This window comes from Poecile atricapillus, chromosome 25 (assembly GCF_030490865.1).
Source record: "Poecile atricapillus isolate bPoeAtr1 chromosome 25, bPoeAtr1.hap1, whole genome shotgun sequence".
Lineage (NCBI taxonomy): Eukaryota > Metazoa > Chordata > Aves > Passeriformes > Paridae > Poecile > Poecile atricapillus.
Window position 1 is genome coordinate 4079706 of NC_081273.1, and position 13016 is coordinate 4092721.

At 49.6% G+C, this 13016-nt stretch overlaps 1 protein-coding gene across 1 annotated transcript; it reads left to right on the forward strand.

Moving 5' to 3' along the window:
- The first annotated feature begins 7946 nt into the window (after positions 1 to 7946).
- BSX (brain specific homeobox) lies at positions 7947 to 9916 on the forward strand. Its single transcript, XM_058857142.1, has 3 exons — positions 7947 to 8288; positions 9099 to 9295; positions 9675 to 9916. The coding sequence occupies exons 1-3, from the start codon at positions 8021 to 8023 to the stop codon at positions 9912 to 9914; spliced, it is 705 nt and encodes a 234-aa protein (XP_058713125.1). The 5' UTR covers positions 7947 to 8020; the 3' UTR covers positions 9915 to 9916.
- Positions 9917 to 13016: the final 3100 nt, after the last annotated feature.

Sequence of the window (13016 nt, forward strand, 5' to 3'; positions counted from 1 at the left end):
TTTAAGTGTTGTGATTTGAGCCAGTGAAATCTAATGTGGGCTCACATTGAATATGAGGAAAATGGGAAGAAAATTAAAGCTGCTCCTACTTAAATCATGTGGTTACAAATGGTAAATTAGTTTCTCGATGTTTTCATTTAAGTGTTTAAGTGGAAGGTTTTATTCTTAATGTAGTGTTGTGACACAGAATAAAAACCATATCTGTCTCTATGGCTTTTTTTCCTTCCCCCCTCTGTGCTGCTGCCTTAGAAGGCAAAAGGGGAAAAAGCTGCAGCAGTGTTCGACTGCTTTTGTGAAAATTGGGAGGCAATATGCTTTCACCACAGGCTCATTAAGGTAATAGATGAATAATGTCTATTAAAAATGCACTAGGCTAAATGAATTTAATGTGTGTTGGGAGTGAAATTGCGCTTGCTGGAGGATACAAACTGGAAAATTTTCTTTTTTTGTGTGTGTGCTGGAGTTATTTGGGGGCCTCCAGGACTGATCTTGGTCTGGCAGAAATGTAATACACACAGCTTTTGTTTGGGAGTGGGAGAGAAAGAGGCACAAACTCCTAAAATCCTAAAATCCCTCAAGATTTTGGAGAATATTTTCTGGGATTCGTTGACTCCCATGTTCCTGGCTGTTTTCCTGCCTCCAAGCTTGTGGCCCTTGACTTGCAGGTTTAATTTTCCACCTTATTTTCCAATTACCATTGGCAAACTCTTCTGCCTGAAGGCCAAGACTGGGTCCCCCCAAAACTCAAAACAAAACAAAATTTTGGCAGAAAACCCTTTTTGTTTTTTACCTTGTTGAATGTGGTGATTAAATTGCACTGAGCATCTCCAGCATCAACTTGGAAGAGCAGAAAACACATTTATGGACTAGGAGCCTCATTATTAAAGATGCCAGATGGGTGGGGCATCAACCAAAACCTAAAATTCCCAAATTTCCTCCCATCAGTAAGAAATCAGCAGGTTTTGAGGTCTGTGGGGTTTTCTATCACTTCTCTCCAGTTCTAAAAGGAAATTCCAAACTCACTGCAGTGATTTCTGGGGATTTCCAGCCTTCTATGCAGCCACTTCCATCAGGAATATTTGGGGAAATGCACATTTGAGGCTGCTAATTGTCCAATTAATTTGACTGAGATTGGCTCCTGGAAAGAGGGGATTTGGGGAGGGATGTACAAGCACCACATTATTTTTATCTTTTTGAGCAGGAAATCATATTAAAATCAAATATCAAGAATGGCTGGGCTGAAAGAAAAACCAAAAAAGGGTTGGAAAAATCATGTCAATATTAAATTATTAATGCAGGTACCCACCTGCATCACTCCTTTAAACAACATTTTGATATTTCCCTTTAAAATTAACATTGACCAAAGTGAGGAAGTGTTTTGAACATTAACCACCATCCCCTCACTTCGAATACCTCACCCTTGGCAATGGACAAAATGCCATTTCACAATGCAATTTCCACTTTTAAAGCATTATTTGAAGATGCATTTGTGAGATGCTGACTCGATTCTCTCTCTCTCTCTCTCTTTTTTTTTTTCCCCTTTTCCCCCCCAGACCTGTCATCCACTTCTGGAGTGCTTAAAATAAAGTGCACAGATACAGAGGAAGCTGAAAGAGTCAAGAAGCCACATAATACAAAAATGTTTCGAGTAAAGTGTGTTACTCAGATCTTTCTAAAGTACATTTCTGCCTTTATTCTGAAGGCCATGGCACAGCCAACTCTGCCTAATGCAAGTAATGGAACCAATCTCTCCCTTTGATCATCAAAAAGGTGATTTTTTTTTTTTTTCCCCTATTTTATTTTATTTTGTTTTGCAATCTGTTTGGGGCAAACATGAAAGAAAACAAGGTTTAATTATCCTGCAATAAAGGGTGATTCCTTTTTGTGAGGAGTTGTGTCCCTGTGCAGGTGACACGGGAACAGCTCGTGCGCAGGAAAGGTGATGTAGAAATTTGTGTGCTTAAACTGGGTGGAAAAACCAAGCCAAGTGCACTGAGGCTTGTCTTAAGTGATTTATAAAATCCACTTTCCACTAGAATTGACCTTTTAACTGCAGGCTGAATGGTGGTTACAAAAGCTGAGTGCAGGGTTTGTGAATAACCGTGGATTTTCAAGGCAAACGCTCAAAACATAACCCCAGGAACGAGAGCTGTGCAGAGATCTGGAGCTAAATGTGCTCATTCCCCAATTTATAAACACTCCTTTCCTCTCTACATCCATTGTGATGAATCAAATATAATTTAAAGGCTTAGAAAATTGTGGGTTTTTTATTGCACAGGTTGGGTGTTTTCTGTTTTGACACAGAGCTGGGGTTGGGAGGAGTTGTGGGGCCAGGCTGGATGCTCAGAACAGCTCCCTCTGACCTTGGAGTGCAGCTTCTCATTTTTGAGCCTTCAGAAGGAGACACTTTAAAGCTGGAAAGCAAAAAAAAGTGGAATCAAAAAGGGCTCAAAGTGTTTGTGTGGTTTAGGTTTGTGGGTTTTATGGAAGTTACACCTCACTTCCTCCAGATTGGGGATTATTTATCCTGAGTGGGAAAGGCACGTGAGGTTTTCCACGGAGCTGAAAGCGTGGCACGCTTCAGAGCGTGGCCAACAATCAGAGGGAAGCCACAGAGAACAGGAGGAAAACAATGGGAATAAAATAAAGGTTGGATGGACAAGAAAGGGAAGAGGAGGATTATCCCGCCCCAGAGGTTAAAAGCGAGGATGTACACGGCTCATACAGAAATTAGGGAAACATGGGAGGTCCTGAGGCATCAGCACAAAAAAAGAGGGAATCAAAAGGTGGAGTTGTGCAGCTGATTGTTCCACAGCTGGAATGAAAGCCAGCCACGGAGCATTAATGTGCTAAAGGCAACAACAAAGCAGGAGCACGGCAGCAGGGATGGATTTTTTCGAGAGCAGAGGATTAGCCCAGATCCCAAAGTACAGATGGTCCTGGGTGGAATAATCACCTCTGCCCCGAGGGAGCCAGCACGGCCCAAGGGTTGGGTGCAGGAGCAGGAATTGATAGGGAACCAAATAAAGAGAATTATTGAAAACAGGTCCCAGGGAAAGTTCTGAGCCTCCCTCCCAATATCTGATTGATTCGGGAGAGAAAGGAAAAGAAAAAGAGAGAGGGGAAAAGAAGGAAAGGAAGGAAGGGAAGGAAAGGAAAGGAAGGGAAGGAAGGAAAGGAAGGAAAGGAAGGAAAAGAAGGAAAGGAAGGAAGGGAAGGAAAGGAAGGAAAGGAATCTTGCTCGGTTTTGGAAGTGCCCAGATCACTCTGCTGAAGACAACTACTAGATAATTAAAAAGGTCTCAATTAATAAGTGTCACTTTTAAGGGAAGTGTTTCAATCAAACCTGTCAATGTTACTGCTTTTGTTCTCTGCCTTGAGAAAACGCTGAGGGTTATCAGATAATGAGGGAAATTTTCAGCACAGAGATAAAATTCTGGATTTGGGAATGAAACTGTTGAGCCCAGCCATGGATAGTTGAGTCTGGGAGCTGTGGTAGAAGCTACAGTCTTTTTACACTTTCAATTTGTACCCCTTTTTATCCTCGAAATTCCTGCAGTCCTTGGTGGGATAGAAGCCTCAAAAGTGCCTTCCTGTCTCAAAATCTTCTCCCATCAGCAGCACTTCCATCCCCCTGTGCCTTTCCCTGGCACTTTAGCCCTGGAATTACTGTGCTTTTCTGGGCAGGTTCAGCCATTCTGTCCAAATTACAGAGCTGGCTTTTACCCTGAGTGTTTATTGTCTGGGGATAAATCCAGGCTGATTTCCCCTCTAGTTCTCACTCTGGCTTTTCTCCTTCTCAGCACAGGTGAAGGGCAGTGCCAGGCTGAGGAATGACAGGGTTTTGAGGCAGCAGAAGCCAAGGGTTGAATTATGAGCCTTGGAAAACTTGGATGGATCTTCCCCACCGCCAAACCCCGGTTAGGAGGCAAACTCCTCCTTGAAGCTTCATTTCCCCTCTCCCAGCCCTGAGACAACATCAAACCCATCCTGTGAGCCCTCCTTGAGCTGCTGCCAGGGCAGAGCAGAGGCCTTCCAGCCTAAATATTCCCAGAATCACCGAATATCCCAAGCTGACCCACCAGGAGTTCAGCTCCCGTTTCCCTCTAGTGCTGAAATTCCAGCGGAGTTCCCAGTCCAATCCCAGCCTGGTGCTCCAGGGGTTCCCAGTCCAATCCCAACCTGGTGCTCCAGGGGTTCCCAGTCCAATCCCAACCTGGTGCTCCAGGGGTTCCCAGTCCAATCCCAGCCTGGTGCTCCAGGGGTTCCCAGTCCAATCCCAACCTGGTGCTCCAGGGGTTCCCAGTTTATCTCATCCAAGCTGAATTGATAACACCCTTCATCACCAACACATCCATCCCTCCTCTGCGCTTTCCACAGGTGAGTCTGAGCGTGCAGAGCTGTGGAGAAAAGGCAGATTGAGGCAAAGGCAGGCAGGATGGAGATGGGGAGAGGGGCTGGAGAGAGCCAGGAGTGTTTTTCCCTCTCCCCAGCAGCAGAGGCACTCGGGAATGGGAAGTGGCTGAGCCTGAAGCATCATGCAAGGAACATTCTCCATTAAGCCAAGCTTTGTGTTCAAAAGCCCTCTCTCGGTGTTACGTGTGTGGCTACTCAGCCTGGGCTCTTCAGCCCTCTCTGCTGCAGCCAGGCTCCCATTTGGAGCCTATCAAGGCTGTCTGTTTTTAATTTAACCCTTCCTTTTGGAGTGGATTGGGCTTGAAAGGCATGAAAAGGCCGGGCTCCCGAGCTACCTTACCTCTTCAAGAGCCACGGCAAGGTAAGTGCCTGTATTTTTAAACCACACCAAATTTATCCCTAATGCAGCACACTGAAATAAAGCATCAATGTGCTGACCTTTGAAATGACCCCCGAGGTTTTAAGTCAAATACATTTCTGTTTTCCTGGGCAAAGTTCTCCCTGTGATACCTTCAAATGATCTTAAGGGTGTGAGTGAAGATGGCTGGTATTTATCTAAGCAAAGCACGTGTGTTATTAAATCAGAAACAGGGAGTGCATCGCTTCCAGAAAGTTTATAAACCTCTTAGAGCCTGTAAAAGTCATTTTTATTTTATTGAGGGAGCAAGAGACAAGCTCCACAGCAGTGGTTAGATAAAAATCATGAGGTCTGAGTTGTTTGAGGTGCCAGCCTGAGATTTACAGAGTCCCCCGAGGTGTTCAGGGGAGAATGGAAAAGGGACAATTCTGGTCCTCCCCCCTGGTTCCTCCCAAATGGGGAGGGAAACACCCAGGGAGTGAAACAGCCCAAGCTGCAGCTTCTCCCTGCCTTTCCCTGGTCCTGATCCCTCTGCTTTTCCCTGCTGGATGTGCCCTCAGCCCTGCAGGAGCTCAGCTTCTGCCCAGGTTTGGGGCAGTTTCTGCTGTGGGAGCTCCACAGGGTCTGTTCTCCCCGAGTTTGGCAGCAAAAGGGATGGGGCGTGTAGGAAAACTCCTCTGTTTGTGTCCCTGTGTCTGTCCAGCCTGGAAAAGGGCTAATCCGTGATCCAGGGGGTGATCCTGGGTGTGTTTGGGGATCCCTGGATGAAATCCACACTGTTGGGTCCCCATCACCTCAGGGATCTGCAGAAGGATAAATGGGGAAAAGTAGGTAAAAGGGGTAAAGTGACCCAGTCACACCTGGCACCTCATTTCTGTCACAAAGAGCTGGGAAATGTTAATTTTTTAAAAAAAAATCCCTGGATGTGAAGGCTGCAGTGGAAATCCCCCTTTCCTGGGGTTGCTGTCCTGTCCCATCTCCACAGGTGAGTTTGTCCCCTCTGCTTCTCTCCCCAAAACAGCAGCAGGGAGAGGCTGCCGTGCCTGAAGAGCCACTGCACAATTTGGGGATGAGTTTTGCTGCAAATTAACACCAGGACACGGCCCCTTTCCTGCTCTGCTTCATTTCTCTGTGCCCTAAATGAAGAGGAACTGCAGAAATCAGCCCTGTCAGCGTTGTTGCCCGAGTCCTGAAGCTGAGACCCGGCTGCAGTGACACGGCTTTAATCTTTCAGCTCTGCTTTAAATACCCAAATTTACCCTCCCAAGTGCCGGGTGAAGCAATCCCAGCTGATGAAATGGCCCCTCAAGCAGCTTACACACTCCTCATTTACAGGGGGGCATTAGCCCCGTTTCATCACCCTTAATTCATCCCCTCATTCGCTCCACCTCGGAAAGTTGTCAGCCCGCTGGGTTTTTAAATCCTTCAGCCAAAAACTCGGAGTGGTCATTTCAGGAGGGGCCACTGCAACAGAATTACTGCGTTTATCAATTTATTATTTTTATCTAGTTGTTTATTTATTTATCTATTTATTTATTTTTATTTTTTTTCCCCGGGGGAAAAGAGAGAGAGTTGAGTTTTTCCCCCAGTCCTGGGGGGCTCCTCCTGCTTTCCTGCATCAGGGTTGCTGATCCATCCTCTGCAGGCAAAGATCTGTGTGTGTAAATACATATATATTTTAAAAAGATAAAAAAAAAAATACATCTTCCGTATGAGAACAGAAATACAAATAACGCATAAAACAAAGGCAGAAACGCACATATATTTAATATACTTAAATAAACGCCGCTGAGGGGTGCGAGCGCTGCCTGTGCGGGGGCACCACGGAGGAAAACAAAGTGTGGGTGTGGCTGTGACGGGGCACAAAACGCTCCCGTGAGGTTTCCAAGTGGCACCGGGAGCTCTCCCACCGCCCCTTCCCGAATTTTGGCAGCTGCTGGAGGATCCAGCCCCGGCCCCGGCCCACGGCTGTGCCCGGAGCTGGCGGGGCAGAGCCGGCACCGCTGCAGAAGTCGCGCTCATTAAAAGCCGGCGCTTGCCGTTTCTATTCTTTTAGAGCTTTCTCCTCATCTATTTACCATTTACCAGCTCATCCATATGGAAGGCATGGCTTGCACTTCCCTGAGAACTGTACTTTTAGGACTAATTGATTCGGGTAATTAATTTGTTCTACCTGCTGGATCAGATGGAACCGCTGTCCGTGTGCCCAAGGATTAGCACTTGTCTTTCTAACATCTTTCTTAATTATCTAATAGCATGGGTTGTGCGAATTCTGCCTCTATTAGAACACTTTTACTATTAACGGTAGTGATTGGAATTGTGATGACAACTCGATTTCAACAAATTAGAGCTTAAAATCAGGAGATGAAGGAGAAGCGCCTTCTTTTAATTTCCCTGAGTTTAACATCAATAATTAGAGCAATTTTCCGAGATGCGAACCGAAATTATCTCGGCTATGATGTGGTGTATCACCCTCATTTGAGCAAATTGACTCCGGGGAAATGAATGGTGCAGATTAGAGGGGTGAGGGAAAAAAAATAAAAAGACAAGCAGAGGAAAGACCCAAAAATAAGTGTTGGCGCAACAGAGAGCGGGGAAGGGATGGGAACAAAACCGTGGTGGGATGAGAGCTGAGAGGAAAGGGAGAAGCTGCGTGAGCGGGGACAGGTTGGGAGCGGAGCGTGGGGAAGAACCGATGGTTTCTTTCCCCCCAAGTTTTGGGGTTTTTTCTTTTTTGGTTTTTTTAAAGGGAAAAAGAGACTCCCCCCGTGTTTGGGAAAACGCCCCGAGCGCCGCTGTCGGAGCGGGGTGAGCTCGCTGGTGCGGTGAGGCTGCGGAGCGGCTCCTCGCCCCCTCCTCGCCCCCGGGGTGCTTTGGGTGGCCCGGCAGGCCCGTCCCCCCCCCGCTCGCCATTGGCTCAGCGCGTTTCCCCCTTCCCAGCGAGCCTCAAAGGCGCTCAGCGCCCCGAGCATCCCCGACCCGCCCGCCTCGCCTCCCCCGGCTCCGCCGCCTTCATTCTGCCTGGGGGATTAACTTTTTAAAATTAGTATCGCTGTTTGTTTTGACTGCGGGTTTGGGTGTTTTGTTTTTGTTTTTTTGGTTTTTTTTTTTATTTATTTCTTTTCATCGTTATTTTCATTTCTTCCCTGCCGGCTCCGGGGGTGCAGCCGGCCGCCCCCTCTCTCTGCTCCCGCAGCTCGGAGCGGCTCCGTCCCTTCCCCGCCGCCCGAGGGGGACCGAGCCGCGATGAACCTCAACTTCACGGCTCCCGTGCACCCGGTGCCCACGGGCAGGCCCACCTCCTTCTTCATCGAGGACATCCTGCTGCACAAGCCCAAACCCCTGCGGGAGGTGCCCCCCGAGCACTTTCCGGGCTCCTTGGCCTCCCGAGTGCCCCTCTTGGACTATGGGTACCCCCTGATGCCCACCCCGACCCTGCTGGCGCCTCACCCGCACCCCGCCCTGCACAAGCCGGAGCATCACCACCACCAGCCCTATTTCCTCACCACCTCGGGTAAGCCAGAGGCACCTGCCGGGTTTGGGGAGTCCAGGTGGGGACTCGGGTGGGGAGAAGAGTGAAAGAGCCGCTCTGGGGCGGCCAGGAATCTCTCTACATCCCTCGCCACCACCCTGGATGCACCCCCCGGGGCAGGAGCTGCTCGCCCCGGGGCAGCCCCTTCGTTAGCCAATGCCCGAAACCTTGAGGGTTTCGCTTTGCTTTTATTTTTTTTTAAATGGCTTTTATTTTGGGACCGATAACCTGGCTTTTCCCTCGCGTTTTCCAAGACGGCTTTGCTTTTCCAGCTCCAGCAGCGCCGCTGGGGCTGTGCCGCTCCTCTCCCGCATCCTGGGGCTCTGCCCGTCCCCGGGCCCGTTCCTTGCTCTGCAAGGAGAAAACCTCCAAACTTTCCCAAGCCTCGTGTCAGCGGGGCCGTGCAGGATCGCTTCCCCCTTCCCAGCTTTTTCCAGCGCTCCCCCGATTTTTTCCATGCCCATTTCGTTGTGGTTTCGTCGCCGGGAGGGTTCAGTGTCCGCTCCAGCCTCGGGTCCCCTGCGGTGGCAGCGCAGCCCGGGCTCCCTTCACCTTCCCCGGGCGGGCTCGGTGGGGGCGAAGCGCTTGGAAAATCCCCCCGTTTTCAGCACAACAAAACCCCCAAACCGATCAATCGACCTCAAAAACGAAATAAACGAAAAAATGACAAAAAATTAAAAGAGGCGGAGGGAGACCCCACCCCGAGGAAAAAGTCGGACATTCCTGGGGGTTTGTCCCGGTCCCGGCTCCCTGCCCGACCGCAGCGCGGGTCTCCGCCGTGTGTCCCCCCAGGAATGCCGGTGCCGGCGCTTTTCCAGCACCACGCTCACGCCGAGCTGCCCGGGAAGCACTGCCGCCGCCGCAAGGCCCGCACCGTGTTCTCCGACTCGCAGCTCTCCGGCCTGGAGAAGAGGTTTGAGATCCAGCGGTACCTCTCCACACCCGAGCGGGTGGAGCTGGCCACGGCCCTCAGCCTCTCCGAGACGCAGGTACGGGGAGAGGGGACGGGGTCTGGCAGCTGTCCCCACCCCTCATCCCATCCAGCATCCCCGCATCCCGAGGAGCATCCCCGCATCCCATCCTTTCTGCATCCCTGCATCCCCTCCCGCATCCTCCATATCCCATCCCCTCTGAATCCCCACATCCCCTCCACTCAGCATCCCCTGGACCACTTCCAGCATCCTCACATCCCATTCAGCATCCTCACATCCCATTCAGCATCCTCACATCCCATTCAGCATCCTCACATCCCCTCCTGCATCCCCACATCCATCACATCCAGCATCCTTCTCCCGTGAATTTTTATCACCTTTTTCCCCCTCCCTCCTTTTTTTCAATCTTTCTCCCATTATCCCCTCCTCTCTCCAGGTGAAAACTTGGTTCCAGAACCGCCGCATGAAGCACAAAAAGCAGCTGCGGAAGACGCAGGACGACCCGAAGCAGGCGGGAGGAGAGGAGAGCCGGGAGCAGAGCTCCCCCGAGCCCGAGCTGCCCGAGCCGGCCGGCGCCGAGCCCCGCAAGGCTCCCCCCGCTCCCTTCCTGCTGCAGGACCCCGAGGACGAGGTGGACATCCTGGAGGAGGGGGACATCTGCCCCCACCGCCTCTAGGACAGCCGGGGCTCTCCTGCCTCTCCTTGGGCCCCGCTCCCCGCCTTGGGAGCGGCTCGGGAAGGAAGGGGGGCACGGCTCGGGAAGGGGGGCACGGCTCGGGAAGGGGGGCACGGCTCGGGAAGGGGGTGTGGATGCGGGAGGAGCCCCCTCCCCTCCCCGGGGCGAAGGTGGCGATGTCCCCGAGGGGTCCGGGACCCCGCGGTGCCCCCCAGCATCACCCCAAGGCTCGGAAATCTGGGGCGGGGGCAGGAAAACGAGCCGGGTTTGCTTTAGGTTCCCCCTTCCCTCCGAAGAGTCGGACTTTTCCTCTTTCCCCGAACTTTCCTCGGGTGTAAAATAAATGTATACTCGTGGCAGCATGTTGTGGTTCCTGGGAGCGGCAGGCAGGGCGAATTTCACCCTTTATTCCCCCAATCCCTAAATCCTCGCCGCTCTTCCCACGCTCTCCGTCTCCATCGCCAGCGCGGGAGGTCGGGCAGAGCTTCCAAGACATGCATAAATACAAAGAATTGTAAGAAAAGCCCACCGAAAAAAACCCAAACCAGGTAAGGCAAAAATTCCGATTCATTTCATTCCGCTATGGGAAAGGGAAGGGGGAGCATCACCAATAACTCGATCGGAGCAAACTGAGCTCCCAGACCGCAAAAAAAAAAAGGATTTTCTACACCTTGGAGAAGTGTCGGCAGCCTTATTCCTGCCCGGATTCCAGGGGTGGATCCCGGATAATTCCCTTTTCCTCTGGAATAACCCCGGAGCGGCTCCCGCGTTTGGCTCCTGTCCCCCCGCCTGCATCTCCCCTGTCCCTGCAGCCCCGCTTTGCCTTTCCCTCCCTGCCGGGGAAATGGGGTTCATTTCCAGGTAAATCCCGACTTTTAGAATTTAGTTTTGGTTTTGGTTTGAGTTTGCTGGCTGGGAAATGCGCCGGGAGCGCGGCGGAGGCTCAGCATCTCCGGGGAGATGTTGGGATTGGGAATTTCCCCTGGAAAAGGCTGGAGCGGGGGCTGTGCTGGCTCAGATATTCCCTGCAGCAGCAACACGGTGGCGTGGCGGGGTCTCCTTTGCTTATTTAAATTATTTCCTTATTTTTTTTGGTTTTTATCTGGAATTTCATTTGGGTGTCTGGCGTTCTTAGCACTTTCAGGGCATTTTGGATTACGGGACATGTGGTTTTGTGAAGGGAAAACGTTTAATTTTCTTGTTTAATATATAAAATATAGATGATTGAAATGTGTATCTTTGCTTCCTTTTTTTGTGAGTCTCTCTGGGTTTTTTTACGTGTAAAATAAAGATGACACACTGCGTGTAGAGGAAAACCCCCAACACCCCTCCAGGAAAAGCTGCTTGTCTTTAATAAATCCTCGCAGAACAATCATTTCCACCAACAAAATGCCGCCCACCTCCCTAAAAATTAGGGAAAAATTAAGATTCAGAAGGCAAAGCAGCCGCTTTGCTCCTGAAACTCGGCGGGGTTTGAAGCGGAGCCGGCTGGAAATTCCGCTCCCGGCTCCGGGACTTTTCCCTTCTCCCTTCTCCCTGGGCAGGGATGCGATGGGAGCTGGAAAACCTGGAAATTTCACATTTTCCTGGGTCACCCACCGAGTGTTTTGCTCTGTGATTATCGCCAGCCTCCCCCGGGCACGTTTTTCATTGGGAATTATTAAAAATAATATCATAGAAAAGCTCCGCATGGTATTTATGGGGTAATATTTGGTTTTTTGACCGCGTCTGCTGCTGCTGTTCCCAGGGTCGGGAATGGCTCTGGGGTGCCAGATCGATGAAAAAAAGGTCAAAATATAACTCCAAGAACCCTCAAATCTGCTTTTTCTCCCCTGCCACTCCAGGAACTCCCTTCCCAAAGTATTTCAGTGATCAATAAAACAAACCCCACTGCCGTCTTCACTTGTGGGCGGTTTTAGGCACCTTGGCTGACAATTAAAGCTAAAAATCAGATTAAAAAGTGATCCCTCAGTGACAAACACAGGCAGAGTGTGAATATTCCCCATCCAGGGATGTCCCCATCCCAGCTGGACACCAAAGCCATGCACAGAGCCTTGAGGGGAACAGGAATATTTGGGAATATCCCAAGAAGTTTGGTGCAAAAACCCCTGGAACTGAGACATCTGAAGGCAGCACTCACTGCCAGAGAAATCCCCTGGGTCACCAGGCAGCCCCTGCCCAGCTGCAGATGGAAAAATGTAATTTCCAGAAAGTCTGGGCAAGGTTTTGGGAACAGGTTATTGGAGAATGGAGATGCCCTGGGAAAAAGGAAGGGCTGGGCAGGCGTTTTTTGGTGTTTCTCACAGAGATTTTTCACTTGGAATGAATGAAATGAGATTTTATTTGTGGATCCTGACTTATTCCGTGACAGCAGCCGACTTTTCCCTGCTCTTCCCAAGAAACTCGAGGGGTAGGGGAGAGATTTAGAGCTGCTCTCTCTCTTTTTAAAATAAATATTTCATGTGTTCATTCGGGGAATGCTGGAGTGGAAGTGACTTGCAGGAAATAATTGCTGGAAACAGGAAATGTCGGTGGATTTCCTATTTTTCAAGAAGATTGATTTTCATCAAAATTCTTCACTGAGTTTTTCTGAAGTGGAATCGTGTCCTGGTGATTAATTTAAGACACAAGTGGCTAATGCTTTCTTTTTGTTGTTGTTTTCATTATAGAAAATCCAGATCTATAAAATCCTGCCATGAGCCTTTCTATTCTGTTTGGATTTTGAGCATTTTCCTGTGTGCTGCCTTAAACATTTTGAACTTTTATAGGTTTAGAGAGCAGTTCCAACCTCAATTCTTCCATTCCATGGTCAGAACTCCATAAAAGCAGATCAGACATAGGTTGTAAGGGCAGTTATAGAGCAAATAATTTGAATTTCTTGCTGTTACACACACATGGAGGGTCATTACTGTGGGGAAGGTGTAAATAACCCAAGGCCAGCAATGACCTGGGCAAGATGTAAAATTCTTTCTATGATTTCTCTCTGCTGACTTCTGGATTTGATTTTATTTTATTATCACAAATGATGTCCTGAAGTGAAGCTCCTGTGGGTGTGGACCATGCTGAGGAGATTTTCCTCTCTTAAACAGCATCACCTTCATC

Excerpts from the sequence above, each read along its gene's own strand:
- BSX (XM_058857142.1), top strand. The coding sequence starts at position 8,021 with ATGAACCTCAACTTCACGGCTCCCGTGCACCCGGTGCCCACGGGCAGG. Across the intron at positions 8,289-9,098 it reads CTATTTCCTCACCACCTCGG|GAATGCCGGTGCCGGCGCTT; the intron begins GTAAGCCAGAGG and ends GTGTCCCCCCAG. Across the intron at positions 9,296-9,674 it reads TCAGCCTCTCCGAGACGCAG|GTGAAAACTTGGTTCCAGAA; the intron begins GTACGGGGAGAG and ends TCCTCTCTCCAG.